General features: G+C 37.1%; 1 protein-coding gene across 1 annotated transcript; it reads left to right on the top strand.

The window, feature by feature from the left end:
* Positions 1–907: 907 nt before the first annotated feature.
* On the top strand, positions 908–10456 carry htra3a (HtrA serine peptidase 3a). Its single transcript, XM_059358289.1, has 10 exons — positions 908–1365; positions 2075–2180; positions 3156–3378; positions 5185–5379; positions 5845–5877; positions 6484–6598; positions 7136–7186; positions 7272–7329; positions 7475–7570; positions 10003–10456. Exons 1-10 carry the CDS (start codon positions 942–944, stop codon positions 10169–10171), a joined length of 1470 nt encoding a protein of 489 aa, XP_059214272.1. The 5' UTR covers positions 908–941; the 3' UTR covers positions 10172–10456.
* Positions 10457–18570: the final 8114 nt, after the last annotated feature.

The raw sequence follows: 18570 nt of genomic DNA, 5'->3' as shown, positions 1-18570 counted from the left end.
GTTTGAATCACAACATTTTAGTTTTGAGATACATTTGCAATAAATTTAGTCATGGATTATTAACATTTAAAATGTTTGAAATCGTTTGTTTGTTTTTTTCAAATGTTTGAATTTTGTATGTGTTTATCAGTTCCAAAGTTTAATAAACCAGACACTGATGGCACAGCGCTCTGTTTTTAAGTTGTTGGTTTTTTTCAACCAAAAATGCTTTGCCCTGGTTAGGGGCCACATCACTGAACTCAAGCGGAGCTGGTTGACTTATTCAAGAAGTAAAGATGTTATATGATATGTATAGATATATAGATATTTCTAAGTGATTTTATTTGTTGTTGCACTTTATTGTTGTTCTTGCACTACAATTTATTTTTGCACATTGCTGTTGCAGTTTTTTGAAGCCAAAAGTAATAAACCAGATGCCACTTTTACTTAAATATACATATTATAGTTTTTTTTTATATAATGTTTTACCATTTGGAACGATGTGTAAATCAACCCTAGCTCAGTCTTCTAGTTGAATATGCAACATTTTGCGATTAATAATTATTAAAGTTATTATTATTAAATGTCTCTGTCATGTGTTTTGCCCCCACTAGATGGCGCACACCATCAGTTTTATGTCATGAGTGTGTGTTTGGCTCCAGCTCGCCTCAGGCTCTGGGATCACTTGCTCACACTGATGTTCAGGCACCAGGCTGTCAAAATATGCAGCACTGATGACTCGACAATGTTTCATCTCCAGAGAGCTGAGAACAAGAGCTTCACAGAGCCAAGCAGTCTCCAAACAGCTCCAAACATCAGCGGAGTCAAGTGACTAGTGGAGAGTGTGTATGGTTTAATTTGTATATTTGGACACAAAGGAACATTTAATTAGAAATATTTTAATATGGAGATATAAAAAAAAAAATCAATTTGAACTTTCTGGCTGTTAAAAGTTAATCACAATGCAGTTACTGTTACTGGCAGCAGCGTTCCTCTTTACGCACGACTGGACCGGAGCTGTGCGCTCTGACAAGTGCGGCTCCCGCTGCGACGTGAACTCGTGTCCGAGCCCCAGCTGTCCCGGAGGGTACGTCCCGGACAGATGTAACTGCTGCCTGGTGTGTTCACCGAGGGAGGGAGACCCCTGCGGCCGCAAAAACGACCTGCCCTGCGGGGATGGACTGGAGTGCAAGCTGCTCGCTGCGGGGAAGCGGCGAGGCTCCAAGGGGGTCTGCCGGTGTAAGATGGAGCATGAAGTGTGTGGAAGCGACGGTAAAACGTACGGTAACGTGTGTAAGATGAGGGTGGCCAGCCGGAAAGCTGAGCAGAAGGGCAGAGCCGCAGTTAACCAGGCGCACAAAGGACCGTGTGCACCTTCAGGAGCAGGTAGGGAGGCTCTGGTCTGCTCATTCTGGGGACTCTTTTAAAAATCACCTAAACCCTAAAGACTGGTTTTAGGACATGTAGAAAAAAAATATGACCAACTTTTTTTTTCACCTTATTGGTCAATTTTAGTCAAATATATTAAATTAGGCCTAATTTCAAGAAAAAATAAGTAATAAAACCTGTTCAAATGAAGGTGAACAACTTTTTTTTCACCTTTTAGCCCTCTGGAGTCCATCTATTTATTGATAATACACATGTTTTATTTACACTGATAACTTTATTTATATATGATATATATAAATGTCCTTCATTTTCGTCTTTGTCAACTTTTTTCATAGATAATGAAGATGAGTAAGGCAAAGGAAATAAAGGCAAAATTTACTGTGACCTCTTTTAATCTCCCACCCAACAAATACCCCATTACAAAAAATTAAACTGATAAAAACTAAACTAAAACTAGAGCATTTAAAAAAAAAAAAAACCAAACTAAAACTTGCAAATTCACTCTAAAAACTAATTAGAACTAACTAAATTTGCAAACAAAATTCACAATGAAATTAAAACTTAAACTAATGAAAATTCCAAAACTATTATAACCTTGCAAGGGAATTCACTATTCCAATGAAGGCCCTCACAAAGATAGAAGTACAAGAATGTGTGTGTGTGTGTGTGTGTTTATTTTAATGCAGTGTGTTCTTCATGTCTACAGGTCGTCCTCTGGTCCATCCCAGCAGCCCTCGCTACAAGTACAACTTCATCGCTGACGTAGTGGAGAAAATAGCACCTGCTGTTGTCCACATTGAACTGTTCATAAGGTGTGTGTGTGTGTGTGTGTGTGTGTGTGTGTGTGTGTGTGTGTGTGTGTGTTGTTTAAAAGACACAAACCAGTCTTAGCAGAGAGCAACACAGAAGTGTGTCCCTGTACATTTAAATCTCTCATTATTTTGGGTCATACATGCACTGTAAAGAATCTTCTGTGATTTTTTACACTAACTTATTGGCAGCAATTAACAAATAACTTACTGTTGTTATTATTTACAGTAGAACTACTGTATTTTTTTAACAGTACTGTTTTTTTATACTGTAAAATAAAAACCAAACACTGTGATTTTAGTTTTATTTACAGTACTGGTTTCTTTACTGTAAAATAAAAAACAATTAAACACTATTTTTTTAGTTGTGTTTACCGTACTGATTTGTTTACAGTAAGAATAAAAAACAGTTAAACATTGTGATTTTTAATGGTACTGTATATGGCAATACAGCACAGTAAACAATGCTGTTAATTTAATAATAAATTCATCATTTACTTTTTATAGAAATAATGATATTTTATAGAAACAACTAGTAATTGCAATTACTCTATACACTAAAGAAATAATATTAATACATTTATTGTATTACAATTGATTTCCATACTGTGTTTTGTATGAAACTTTACTTTAAGTTAATTATTTAAACAGCATTTGTATAGGACTGATTCTGATCAAAATTATGATAAAAATGGAAAAATACAGTACTTTTCACAGTACTTTTCACAGTACTACACTGTCTACTGTGTTTTTTCTACAGTAATGTTTTAACTACTGTGATTTTCCACAGTAATGCTTTGACTAGTGTTATTTTGTCACAAGGACCGATTTCTATTGTAAATTATACAGCACTATACTGTAAAAATCAAACACAGTGATGAATTTTGAATAATATTGGTAATAATGGTGAATTATACAGTAAATAACTGTAGATTTCACAGCGATTATTTATGTCTCCTCTTTCTCTCTGATCTCCAGACATCCTCTGTTCAGTCGCCACATGCGTCTCTCCAGTGGTTCTGGTTTCATCGTGAGTCACTCAGGTGTGATTGTGACCAACGCTCACGTGGTAACCACAGCTGCCGCGGTAACGGGGAGGCCACAGCTGCGTGTGCAGCTCCACGACGGCGACGCGTACGAGGCCACGGTCAGAGACGTAGACAGGAAGTCAGACATCGCCACCATCAAAGTTCATCCTCAGGTGAGAGCATGCACACACTCAGCACTGGTGCATTCACATCCAGTCCAGGTATCATATTCTGAACTGGGTGGGGGGCGATCAGAGCCGGCCCAAGCCTGCATGGGGCCCTAAGCAAAATTCTAAATTTGGGGCCCTTTATTCCTGCCATTAATATTGATTGTTGATCATTCACACACCTACTATGAACTCATTGCGACAGCGGCAGTGTTGTTCACATTGTCCCATTGTCAGTGGTCCAGTTAACCCTGAATATGGCACTCATTGAAATACTTGCAAAATCCAAATCTCAACCCTAGAGAATATTGGAGGATATTGCAGACTGCCAGAATGTGTAAAAAAAAACACACGGACCCAGGGGAGGGGGGTAATATTTTGAGAAATAAATTTACGAGATTAAAGTGGCAAATCTACGAGAAAAAATTCGCAGATTTATGAAATTTAAAGTGGTGAATCTGCGAGAAAAAAGCTTTTTTCTCGTAAATCTGTGACTTTTTTCCAGGCAGATTTGCCTCTTTAAATCTCTTAAATCTGCGACTTTTTTTCTTGTAGATTTGCCACTTTAATCTAGTAAATTTGCAACTTTTTTCTCGAAATATTTTTCTTTTTTCTTTTGGATATCTGCTGAAGTTACCAAATATGGTTCTTCACCCGATAAAGGGTTAATAACATAAATAATACCAATGCAATAATAATACAAATAATACCAATGAATTAATGATGAATGATGTCCACATATTGTTTTTCATCTCAAATGTTGCACATTCAGCTACAAGAGCAACCTGGGGTGGATTTACACAATATTCCAATTGGTAAAGCATAGTATTTACTGTAAAAGAGTAATTTATTGCTTCAAAAAAACTGCAATAGCAATGTGCAAAAAATAAGTAAGTAAAAGGAAAATATATTATATTTATTTTCTCTTGGGGGCCCCCTAGTGGCCACGGGGCCCTAAGCATTCGCTTAGTTTGCTTATGCCTTGGACTGGCTCCGGGACGAAGCTGTCAGCAAATTATTTCAACTGAATGAGTTATTTTTCCACTCCATGCCTTAACCAAAATATGTTTTATTTAAACATACTGTTAGCTTAGCAAGCTGCTTAGCTAAATACTTATCCAAGTAGTTAGCTTAGCAAGCTACTTAGCGAAGAAGTTAGCTAAGTAGTTAGCTTAGCAAGCTGCTTAGCTAAATACTACAGCCAAGTAGTTTGCTATGTAATAATACAAAACCTTAATTTCTTCATAAAGTATGAGAGGCAAAATGAAAATAATGATCTGTTGTTATCAAAAACAAGATATTTAAAGAATACTTAAAATATTCAATCATAAAATAAGTTGACATCAAAAGATAGAGCACAGAAATGCACAGCAGCATTAAATAACATGGGGAATGAATGAGGGTCATTTTAGACCCATGTTGTGCATCAAAGGGTTATAAAAAGCATTATATTCCAGACATGTCTTGACCTTAATATAAAAAGCATTCTGCACTGTTGCACAAGAGCCCACATCCTGACACGTGTTTGTGCCAAGCTCTGACAGTTTTCTGCTAGACATTCATAGCGGGAATACTTTCCTAAACAGCAGCTCTGTTACTCAGAGACGCCGCGCTGATGTGTGTATTCTCACACCCATATCTCAAATACTTGGACAGTTTTGTAAGCATTCAACTCTCTATCATTTCTCTTTCTGTCTCTATCTTTCCCAAATGTGTTTTAGCCTTCATCTTTTGCATTTTTCCCTTTGTGCATCATGCCCAATATGTCTCCGTCTGTGTTTGTTTGATTCCTGTGTGTCCATATGGGAGCAGAAGAAGCTTCCCGTGCTGTCTCTGGGCCGTTCAGCTGATCTGAGACCAGGGGAGTTTGTGGTTGCTATTGGCAGCCCCTTCGCCCTGCAGAACACCGTCACCACCGGCATCGTCAGCACGGCTCAGAGAGACGGCAAGGAGCTGGGCATCAAGGACTCAGACATGGACTACATCCAGACTGACGCTATTATTAATGTGAGACCAGACACACAGAGATACACACAAACGCAAAAATAAGTGTGATTAAAATGCGTACATTTTTTTAACACGTTTTTTTGTGTAATTAATTAATCTTAATTAAATCGTTAAAATCCCGAACCCCTAGTTTTTATTTGTTTTAGTGTTAGTTTTAGTTTTTTGCCTTATTTCCTTTGCCTTATCCATCTTCATTATGTATGAAAAATATGACGATGGTCATTTCACTATAATTTTAGTTTTTAGTTAGGGCCCGAGCAGGCAACGACCTGCGAGGTCCCTATTGTATTTCGAATTATGATTTATTTATTTATTTTATTTTATTTTATTTTATTTTTATTCTTCCCAAATTATCGCATTTTTCACTGCCTGTTGTTGTTGTATATGATTTATTATTGTTTACATTATGTGTAAAAATCAATGATGTAATTGTCTCTGTCTCATATTTCTTCTGATGATGAGAAGTATGGAAATTCTGGAGGACCTCTTGTTAACTTGGTGAGTATGGATGTTTTGATTATTCAGTGGGGTTATTCAAAGGTCCACAATGTTGTATAATTCATATTATATTTTATTATAATACAAACACATCAAAATTAATCAATATTGGAAATATTTCAAGCAACAACATGGCCTTCTGACCCCAAGATTATAAAATTCTATTACATGATTAGGCTGAAAATGTATAAATCACAATATATGTGACACTATATTATCATATTTCCATATGCTGTATAAAAGAAGTGGATGTAGCCCTCTCATTAAGTTGTAGAATACTGTTTTGAAGCCTTGAGTTTGGCATTTTGGCCGTCGCCATATTGGCCTTTTTCAAGCCGGAAGTGACCATATTTGGATCAGGCGGCAACCTCCTGGTCTGAGCATGGAGGCAAACCAGGAAGTGCATTAAGCTGCATTCTACAAAAACAAAAACAAACAAAAACAAAATGGCAATTCAGTCTGAATTTCTTGCTAAAATGCACATAATAATTATTTAACCTCTAAATATTGAATGTCATGGCCTTAATATACACCAACACTTGAACAATATATGATTAGGATGATTAATTTCATTAGGAATTTTAACTTTCCTGAAATTTCTTTCAGGATGGCGAGGTGATCGGCATCAACACTCTGAAAGTGACAGCAGGGATCTCCTTCGCTATCCCCTCAGACAGAATCAGCCGCTTCCTCACAGAGTCACAGGACAAACACAGCAAAGGTCAGAGGTCAAAGCTCTTAGCTAGATCACTGAGCTAACGAGTTTGCTTGATTCTGGCCCATGACTGTCACCCATACATTATTAGATTACAATTTTCAAAATGGAAAAGAGGACAAAGTCCTGTTAGATAATAAAGCAGGTGTTGGTGTGTGTGTGTGTGTGTGTGTGTGTGTGTGTGTGTGTGTGTGTCTGTCTGTCTGTCTGTCTGTCTGTGTCTGTCTGTCTCTGTGTGTGAGATAATGAGAAAAAAGTCGAAGTCCCAAGAATAAAGTCAAAATGAGAATGAGAAGAAAAAAGTCAAAATGAGGAGAATAAAGTCGAAAATTTCAAGAAAGAAGTTGAAATTACAAGAATAAAGTAAAAATAACAAGAAAAAAGTCAAAATGAGAAAAAAAATCATGAAAAAAAGTCAAAATGAGGAAAAAAAAAGTCAAAGTCACGAGAAAATGTCGAAATGAAAATTGAGTGTGCTTTTTCCCAGATATTTTCTTGTTTATTTCTCACTAAATCTTATCCCAGTTGTTGTTTTTGTGACAGAAAAGAAAAAGCTACAAAGAAGACTTACAGAGGAGCCTCAGTCTGATGCAGGTGAGAGCGTCTGTTGTCATCACAGTTCCACGACAGGTCACAAGCTTTCTACACGATTAAGTTCATTCTTTTCTGTATTTTTCAGACGTGTCAGGAGTGAAGAGGCGTTTCTTAGGCATCAGGATGCTTACTGTCACCAAAGAGTGAGTTGCAACTTCCACACACATTATAGATTGTAACTTTTATGACAAAGCCTGAGCATTCATTCAGCTTTCTGTTAAATCGGTAAATTTCGGTATTCTTATAAGCGCAACAATTGTGTTAATATTGTGTTTGTGTGTGTCTCAGTCTAGTGGCAGAGTTGAAACATCAGAATCCAGACTTACCTGAAGTCAGCAGTGGAGTTTTGGTGCAGCAGGTCATACCTGACACTGCAGCAGAAAAGTATGTTCACACACACATGAAAAAACTGAGAGAGAGAGAGAGAGAAAGAGAGAGAGCGAGAGAGAGAACTGAAGAAAGAGAGAACAATTCATCAAAGTAGCACTCCGACTTCAGTGTTCTTTAAATGCCATAATGTAATTACATTTTAAAATGGATTTTGAAGATTGTTTTTTTATTAATATATATATATACAAAAAAAACTTTAAAGCACTTCTTCTCAGTTTTACCTTTTGCGTAGTTACTGCAGTTAGACTCTGTAGGGCAGAATAGGCAGTATGAGAATTGTTTTTGTTCGAGTAGAAATCCAAAATACAAGCATAAAATAGCTGAAAATGGTCATAATAGGTCCCCTTATTCAATTGTAGGGAACAAGTGGGGAAAAATGTTTTTTGCCAAAGGTTTTTTTTTTCAACTTTATTTTTTTTATCTGTTAAACATGTGAAGAACACATTTCAGCAGGTGAATTTTTTTTTCTCCATGTTTGTTGATGTAACACTAATTTTGGCCACAAGAGGTTGCAGTGCATCACTACTCCAAAGTAGAGCTAAAAGCATTCATGCTTTATCCTGGTGAGTTTAAATCTCTCCATGCACTTTAAACACAATCTACTATTACTGTCATGTCTTTCTTTTAGCTAGAACTGCATTTAAATCTGCGCTAATCTGCTGGTAGCATTACTATTTTTTCCCTACCTGTTTCACAACAACAAAAAATCATTAAGGAACTAAGAAATATTATTCTGGCAAAACATTTCTTCTCCTGTTGTGTCATAGACATAAAACAGTTTAAATTGGACCAGATCACCAGAATTCTTACTTTTCTTCTAAAGTGTGCATATTTAACATTATAATTCAGCCCTCGACAGTGGTGCAATGTAACTAAGCACATTCTCTCAAGTACTGTACTTATGTACAATTTTGCAATACTTGTACTTTACTTGAGTATTCCCATTTTATGTAAGCAAGTCAAATGCATTTTTATGTTAGAGGCAAATATTGAACTTTTTACTTCACTACATTTAGCTGACAGCTTTAGTTACTTTCAGGTCGAGATTTTTTTTTAAAACATGATCAATTTAAAGTGACTTTTTTAAAGAACATTATATTAAGTAGTTAAAATGAGGCCTGTATTAACTTAATTAAAACACTGCTTACATAAATGCATCAATATAAATAATTGAATAATATATTTGGAATATATAAAAAAAACAATCTGAGTGGGTCCATTCTGCATAACAAGTAATTTTACTTTTGATACTTTAAGTACATTTTGATGCTGATACTTTTGTACTTGTACTTCAGTAAGTTTTGAATGCAGGACTTTTACTTGTAGTGGAGTAATTTCACAGTGTGGTAGTAGTACTTTTACTGAAGTAAGAGATCTGAATACTTCTTCCAACACTGGATGTAACAGTAACTACATGGTTTGTGTGCAGTGAATTGACGTGCCTGTTTCCATTTCTGAATCTTTTCTCTAATCTTAACTTGAGTGTAGAGATAGTAGATCAATCTAATGTGAATACTAACCCTGGACTTCTTTACTAACATCAGCCTGTTAGGAGATGAGAATAGTTTGGTGACAAAGGTCTCTCCCCTTTAACCCGACCCAACTTTTTCCTGAGCTTATCTTTTTGGGAAATGAAAAAACATGATCAATTTAAAGTGACTTTTTTTAAAGATTTTTGGTAATGCTTTATATTAAGGTCCTTGTAATAACCATTAATTAACAAGTAATAAGGCCATGATAAGTCCTTGCAAGATGCTTATTAACATTATTGTGTGTTTATAAGCTTATATAAGTGTTAATAATGACATTACAAACACCCATGACCCACCCATTATGTCTTTGCCATGCCTTTATTAATCTTATTTTGTTTGCTTATTGATATTAAAATATACTTTATTGCTCCTCTATTATAAGTTAACTATAAGTTAACTATGCTTTTTGCAACTACCGGATCTAAAGCGAGAACGATGCCTTATTACTTATTAATTAATGGTTATTAAGGACCTTATTATAAAGCGTTACCAGATTTTTTATTAAACTTCATGACAGTATATTAAGTAGGTAATATGAGGCCTGTGTTAACTTAATGTAAACTGTGTAAACTTAACTTAAATAACACTGTTTACATAAATGCATCAATATAAATAATGTAATAATAGATTTAGAATATATAAAGCAATCTATAAATAAATGGGGCCATTTTGCATTATGAGTACTTTTACTTTTGATACTTTAAGTACACTTTAATGCTCATACTTTTGTACTTTTACTTCAGTAAGTTTTGAATGCAGGACTTTTACTTGTAGTGGAGTAATTTCATAGTGTGCTATTAGTACTTTTACTGAAGTAAGGGAACTGAATACTTTTTACACCACTGGCCCTCGAGCAAATCACTGATTAGTTTTTATTTTTCCTCTGTGTGTCAGTGGAGGGCTTAAGGAAGGAGACGTTATAGTCAAATTAAATGGACAACCTGTCCACACCCCTGAAGACATCCACGCGGTGCTGCAGCGTGACCAGCCTCTACTGCTTCAGATCCGCAGAGGCAACGATGACTTACTGTTCAACATCCACCCTCAGGTTCTAGTACACTGAAGAACATCATCTGGCCCTGGGAAATATAATTCAAGGAGTTATGAAGAAGCCATAAATGGAGTAATGAACTGAAGTGTTTTCAGGTTAAAACATTACCAAGCATGTGCAGCTGTTAGCTGTCTGATGATGTATATTTTGTTTGAAGGAATTCTGTTTGCTACATTTTTGGGCATGTTTTATCAGTCAGAGTCTGTTTAATAAGTTTATTACAATACTCAAAATCCTGCAGAGGAAAATATATTACACTGTATATACTATAAGGCTCAAACTATTCCAGAATAAAAGCTCCTGAGGTTGTACACTGGTCTGTATTTGTCTGTCCAACAGATATATATATAAATTTTATTGAGTAGATAAACCCCTTGAGAGGAATCCTCTCATTTTCGAGGGGGTTCTTAACTACATTACAAAACAAAACACTCAACAATTTACAGACATACAACAACAAAGACAACAGGCATCAACAAAAACATAGAAGAAATGAGTACAAGAATGAACACAACCTCTCAATGGCCACACGTTAGCCATTACATTATCCTAGTAAAACTGAAAGAAGTAACATAATATTATTGTAAATTGAAATTTCAGTGTTACAGGAAAAAGAAACACTGCAAGTTTATTACAATATTAAAATACTCAAAACCCTGCAGAGGACAATATATTACACTGTATATAATTAGGGCCGTGACTTTAACGCGTTAATCAAGATGAATTAATTACAAAAAAATTTACACGTTAAAAAAATTGACGCATTTTAATCACACTTATTTTTGCACCGCGGAACGTTTCTCACTGGATGAGTTTCAGGCGGACCGATTATACTGGAGCACCAACTAGCGTTCATGAGTTCAGACAACAACAAACCACAGTGAACATGAAGGAAGAAGCTGATGAGACCTTTGGTTGGCCCCGTGGATGATGGGACATTTAGTTACTAAAAACCAACGGATGGAGGCGTCGATAAGTGCATGGTTGTGTTGCTATGCAACAAGGAATTCACATATCACCGCAGCACATCCAGCCTCAAGTATCACCTCAATGCTAAACATATAGCAGCTAGCGGCTAGTGTAGTAGCTAGCGTGGATTGTGTTTTACTTCAAAAACCAAAGTATTCTAGTTTACAGAAGGTCGACCTACCTATAGGCTACCTGGATTTATGAAATGTACTATATTTCTAAATATGCTATTGCTACACTTAATGGCAAAAATTGCACTGGTCTGTTGGACTTGAACAAAAATAAACAATATTTTGTTTATTATGTACTCAATGGTATACTAAAAATCCATGTGAAAAAAATGACTTCTCACTGTTCTCAGGTCAAATATTTATATGTGATTAAAATGCGATTAATTTCGATTAATTAATTACAAAACCTCTAATTAATTAGATTATTTTTTTTAATCGAGTCCCAGCCCTATATATAATACAAGGCTCAAACTATTTCAGAATAAAAGCTCCTGAGGTTGTACACTGGTCTGTATTTGTCTGTTCTGCAGATGTTGTCCATCTGCCCAGACGGCAGCTTCCACTCCTTTTGTTTATACCTCCTCCTCCCTCCTCCCTCCCTCCCACTCTGCCTTGGAAAGACATTCTCCTAATTTAAACAAACCTAAGCTGACACCTAGATACACACACCGAACAGAGTCCTGTTACTGGAACGCTCACTTTCATCCTGGCCTGTTTTGGTAATGGAAATCCTCATGCGTAATGTTTTCTGAACCTTGAAGTTAAGGACAGAAAATCCTCTTGGGGCCGCTTTGTTGGTGTTTTTAGACCAAATGTGGCTTGAAATGACAGCTTGGCAACAGTGGCCTCAAAATAAAATACTATTATGTATAGTTGACCTGAGCGAACTCCTATTCTTGATGGCTTGACAGACAGAAGACTCTTGATTTGTCTCCTGTTCTGATGACATTACCTAAAAATGACCCCACCTGGTGTTTGTGCACGGTGCATAAACTGGACCCAGACAGACGATCCTTCATGCTTATTGGAGTAAAGACTGTGGCATGTTACCATTGGCTGTGACAGACAGAAGGAAGGTGGGAAAAAAAGGATAATGATCAGGAACAAATGGGAAAATAGGAAAACAATAAGAGATTTCAACACTGGACAAATTACTACCACATCACCCAGCAGGTCTCTTTCTTTAACATGTGTCTCTTTAACATGTGTCTGTGTCTGTGTCTGTTTGTATGTGTGTGTGTGTGTGTGTGTGTGTGTTCTTGTACTTCCTACATAGTGAGGACCAGAACACGTTTTTAACCAACAGAGTGAGGACATTTTTGCAAAGTGAGGACATTTCGGCAGGTCCTCACTTCTTTAAAAGCTTTTTTGAGATTTCAGACTTTGTTTTAAGGGTTAAAGGTTACATGATGATGATAATTAACTGAAACTGTATTGTGTGGTTACAAAACTAACTAAAGTTATAGTGAAAATGTCCTTCATTTTTGTCTGTCAACTTTTTTCATACATAATGAAGATGGATAAGGCAAAGGAAATAAAAGCAAAATTTACTGTGACCTCTTTTAATCTCCCACCCAACAAATACCCCATTACAAAAAAACAAAACTAACACTAAAATGAATAAAGTAAAACTAGCAAACTCACTCTAAAAACTCATTAAATCTAAATGAATTTGAAAACAAAAATTCTCAACAAAATTAAAACTAAAACTAATGAAAAATCCAAAACTATTATAAGCTTGCAAGGGAATTCACTGTTACAATGAGGGCCCTCACAAAGATAGAAGTACAAGAATGTGTGTGTGTATGTATGTGTGTGTGTGTGTGTGTGCTGGCTGACCCAGTTGTTTGAGAGTGTGTGTGGAGTTTTCTCACGTTGCCAAGACATATTGTAAAAGCAGAGGCTGTGGGGCAGACGGGGGACACAGCTGTTTGTCCTTATGCAGACAAAATGAAAACTGTGTCACTGAGCTCACACCAGTCAAAACATCCCACACTGCCTGTTTATGCTAAAATAAGAGATATGCATGCATGAAATACACCAATCTACAATGGAACATATACAGAATATTTCCACAAGGCCTTGTTCATGCCATGGACCAATCACCAATGCATGCATCGCCATCTAGGGGCCAAATTAAGTAAATCTGGTTTAAATTAACTCTCTGGAGTCTTGGGCTATTTTGTCCATTTTTGAATCATTTTCGTGTCTTTGTAAGTCATTTTCTGTCAATTTGTGTCTTTTTGTGTATCTTTTAGTCATTTTGTGTCTATTTTTGACTTTTTTTGGTCATTTTGTGTCTTTTTTGGTCATTTTGTGTCTTTTTTTGGTCATTTTGAGTCTTTTTTTTAGCCTTTTAGTCCAACATAAAATGTGATTTTGAATCTTTTTTTACTTTCAAAACACTATCATGCTCAATAATGAATTTTAAATGTTGCAAATGTGAACAAAGGTGTCAAATCTAACATATAAGAGGGTTCCATCCAGTTCTATCATTTTATACTAAATATATTTGAGCTTGTCTCCAGTTTTACTTGGTATATCATCATCAAACTGAAACTGGCCTCATGGAGTTTACAGCCAGAACTTTAGAGGTAAATTTACAGTAGGGCTCCACGCTGCTTTGTTTTCTAGTCTGGATGTGATGAGGAAGTCTGGATTTGGAGCTTTTGGAGACTCCAGAGGGTTAAAGGCAAATTATGATTCCCAGATGGACCACTAGATGGCGAGTTGGGTATAATAATTTGGCCCTGACGTGGCATCTGATGCTCAGATTAAAAGCCAAATGTATATGTGAAGCATGGCTGCAGAAATCCACATGTAGCTGTGGTTTCTGACTGGCTAAAGTAGAGGGCAGTGTTAAGCATCTAAAAACTGGATGTTATACAGTTGCACAACAAAATCTGTTTGTAATGAGTTGCAGCCTGCGTTTTGTATATCCTGTCCCTGTCAGTATAAACAGGCCCAACATTTTATGAACAAATAGACTGATGTGATCAACAAACCTGAGGTACAAAATATTCTGTATTAAATGGAACCAAGTGCTATTTACTGAATAGATTATCCAAACTGAAATGGAAATCAACTGTTCAAACATCATAAAAGTGATTTGTGAAGATTATCCTGCTGAACAAAACGTGGAAACAACATAAATATGTGTTTGCCACAGAGATTATTTTCTGCAATGCTCCAAAATCAAATGCATAAATCCCAGCGTATTTTCTCTATCAACTTCTTACTATCAGTGATGGAATCATACATTGACACACAATTTTCAGCCAAAGTGAGCTCAATTCACATGAGAGATATCGGTACATGTGCTTTTATATGAGCTCTATTCAGTTTTAAGTTGGATAAAGACAATTCCCCTTATTTCTGTGGATTTAGCGGGATTTCTATTAAAATCTGATGAAAGTTCTGAGATTTTTCTTCAGCAAGGAGCTCATGCTTGTCTCTTTGTCAGCAGGATTACTGATAAACTACAGGCCCAATTTTAATCAAACTTTCTGGAAAGGTTAAGCCTGGACCAAGGAGGAAGCCATAAAATTTTAGAGTGGTGTCGCAAATTATTTTTCCGAAACAATGCAGGGGCTGTTGCTTGCTGATTGTTAACACAACATTCAAATTTGGCCCCTTCTCCCAGGCTCAACACAAATGAAAGCAAACCCAAGATTCAGTCTTGTTTTGGAACAAGCTCTGTCATCTTTTTTGGCACGATGTTCATTATTTTCACAGCTTTTTGCCCAAAGGCTGATGCCCAGAAATGTCCTGAACATGGCAAAATGAAATTAAAAGAGAAAATACAGGCTTATGTTGCCAGCACTGATCAAATCACTCACAGACCATTTCTGATAAAGCTGATTAAGATATGTATATAATAAATACTGATCATAGGATGGCGTTAGTTCAGGCGGAGGGGGCTTGCTCATGCTTTCAGCCCTGTTTCATGGCTGGAAAGAGGCTGCGGTAGGTTCAGGGACCTTTGCCCTCCAGGAAAGACATCCATAGGGAATAATGGACCTTCAGCTCAGTCACATGTTCCCATGATGCTCTGTTTATTATTCAGAGAGCGAAAGAGATAAGGACTGAGAGACATTATATTATTATTATTATAATGCCCTATGTAATGTCAAGCTGTGAGTCATCGGTGACCTCAGAACCTGGTGACATTCTGAGCGCCATCAGCAGCTCTTAATGGATGTTAATCATCATCATTATCTCGCTGCTGTTTGCAAACAAACACATGCATTTAATGTGCCACAAATAAACCTGAGATGGAGCGGAGACAAATACTGAGCTAGTTATCCTTTTTCAGCTTGTTTGTTTGTTACTTTGTTAGTGTAATGTTTCCTACGGTGAAAAAACATCCTTGGGTTTCGTAAAAAGGCACCTTGAAAAATCCAACATACTATTATTAGTATTTTTTATTATAAAGAAAAACCTCTTTAGGTAGGCCCACTCATGGTATGATATACTTTTACTGTTGTACATTTCAGAGGGAAAAAAGAAGCAGAACAATGCATATCCATGGCAACGTGTCAATAAAGTTATATAAAACATTATATAGAAATAAAAAAGCATGTTTACCAGTTTGGTCTCACATCTTTGACCCTTTCACTGTATTTTCACTTAATGAAAAAAATGTCTTTTTCAGCATTTGATTGGACTAACAGACACTTCAAGGAGTCGCTGCTCATTTTTCAGGTAAGTAATGTACATTTTGTTTTTGTTTTCTGCTAGCCAAAACTAACATCTCAGTTAATGCTAACATGAATTAGCAGTGACTTCTCTCAGTCAGGTTGAGGTGTAGAGAGGCATGTAGTCAGTGTCCTCAGATCCCTCTCGGTCCAGGTATGGTCTGCTGCCCGTATCGGAAACAAGATGGCGATGAATGTTGCGCTGAACTTGATGCTTCCAACTGGCAGTCAACAAACCAATGGGTGACGTCATGGTGACTACGTCCATTATTTATAGTCAATGAAATAACCCCATATGTGAATTTTCAGGTTTTTACGTGTCCTTAAAAATATAGTTGCTAAGAAGTGGCTAAATGAGACTAGAGTGGTTGTCAGGGACATTTAACGGCGTCATGCTGGACGGACAGGAACTCTCCCACTTAGTCGCCTTACAGCCTCTAGTCCTGTTTCCTTGTGCTCTTGCACAGTGATCCAACTGCTGTTCCGCAGCACACAAGTGTGCCGTGAGAAATCATCAGGTGTGCCGTGGAAAATTATCCAATTTCACCTGATTGGTACTCTAACAAGGTTTTTCGACCAGAGCCATTTTCCAGTGTGCTAGCCCGCTAGCGTTAGCCCGCTAACCTGTATCAATCACATTGCAATTAAACAAATCAAATAAATGAATGATACACGTTTTAGTTGGTCTCTCTCAATGGCACCAAGTCGGTCTTATTCTTGCTAGCCCGCTAACGCTAGCATGCTATTGATCGCCGGCTAACGTTAGCACGCTATCTAGTGCTGCACTGTGTGAGATAGGTAAACATTTGCAAAGTCTTGAGCAGAAGTTGTCACGTTCTTTCCCTTCACTTTCCACTGATTGCCTTGACTGGATTAGGAACCCATATAGCTCAACTGCAGTTGGAAGGGACATGACTTTGCAGGAGCAGGAATTGAACTGAAACAAAAGCGTGGTCTAAAGCTGAGCTTTGCTGATCAACCTTTGACAGTTTTTGGCTGACTTCTGCCAAGGAGTTCCCTATTCTGGGAAACAAAGCAGTTATTCTCCCTTTCCCCACAACCTATCTATGCGAGCTGGGCTTTTCAAGCATGACTACTATAAAGACTAAGAAAAGAGAGTCTCCTGCAAGAATATCAACTTTGCAACTAAACAGGCCCAGGTTTCACACAGAGTAAATAAATTGAGACTAGATTTCCATTATATGTCATTATAAATACTTTTTGTGACTTTTTTGTTTGGTGGCGCGCCATTTGTGATTTTTCTCATGTAAAATATGTGCCATGGCTCAAAAAAGGTTGGGAAACACTGCTCTTGCAAACTCTTGCAGATTGCAGATTATATTAATCAACAATTTATTCAGCTGCGGTTTTGCTAGCTTGTACAATCAGCTGGTTAGCTTGTTGGAGACCGTCTCAAGCTAACAGTAGTGTTGTTGACGTCAAGCGACTGGCGTGTAGTTCGCTATCACTTTTTACTTCTGTCTGCTGCATTAACGCTTCAAACATCATAAAGGGATTTGTTAAGATTATCCTGCTGAACAAAACATGTAAGCAACATAAATGTGTGTTTGCCACAGAGCTTATTTTCTGCAATGATCCAAAATCCAATGCAAAAATCCAATAGGCAAATTCTGATTAGACCCCATGGTGATGCTATCTTCCGAGTTGGCCTACAGAAATACGCCATTTTGTTGGCTTTCTATATGCCTCTCTGCAAGACTACTTTTATTTTTAGTATTTTAAGGATAAAGTGATGCTAAAACTTTTGTGCTATTAATTGCCAAACTCTAAACTTCCATCTAACAGAGTATTTCTGCTCTGTGCTATGGTTTTTACTTCACTAAAAGATCCGTCTGCTTCTTTCACAACTGGATTTTGGATGTGTGTGTGCCTGCCAGCTCTGGTATGGTCAAGGGAGTAAGTAAGATAAGAAACATTGGAAGATAAAATGGCATAACAGTGTAGTACAGTACTGAATCTCTAGCCATCTCCAGAGATTCTTTCACAGTAAAGTTGTGAGTTGGAGGAACTTTGAAGACACAGAGTGCAGACTGGGGCATCTGGCATGGCAGCAGAGCTACAGACAGATTGGACTCAATTAAAAAAAAAATCCTGTTACACTGTGGCATTACAGTAGTACAGGCCTAACTACTTCCATCTGTCTGGAATCCAACTCTCACTGCATGACTCAGCACCCAACTGACCAAAACTACTGTAGGCAACTTAGTTCTTACCAAGAGGAGAGGAGAGAAAAGAAAATAAGAAAGTCTTTGAACCCACCACATGCACAGACGCCCACACAATCTTAGCATACAGTACAATACAGCTGAAGGCAACATCTCTCACACAATGAGGCTACACAACTGGACAATTAGTCCTGGAAAAAGCTAAGTAGATCCATGTGTTGTTGTGTTGAGCATTGTGCCTCCTGGAACCTATACTGAGCCTCCACCTCCGCAAATGTGATAAAATGGTACATTCAAGTGCAAATTTGTACATGCAAGTACAGTCTGTGTATTTTTTATGACAGCTATTACTCGGAAAATTAAATTTTTCAAAAAAGCCACATTGTTTTGGAGGATTTAATGAGGGCTGGAATTCCAGGCATTCTTGGCAAAGTGTGATGTGTTTTTATTGGGTTTTTCTCTGGAGATGCTCTGTCTGTCATTTCAAAGCTGTTATTGGACTGAAGTGAGACACCAGAGGACTCCTCTCTTGTTTATCCCTCTAGTCC

This window comes from Centropristis striata, chromosome 1 (assembly GCF_030273125.1).
Source record: "Centropristis striata isolate RG_2023a ecotype Rhode Island chromosome 1, C.striata_1.0, whole genome shotgun sequence".
Classification (NCBI taxonomy): Eukaryota; Metazoa; Chordata; class Actinopteri; order Perciformes; family Serranidae; genus Centropristis; species Centropristis striata.
Note: the sequence above shows the minus strand (reverse complement) of the source record. Positions and strands in the feature narration are given on the sequence as shown.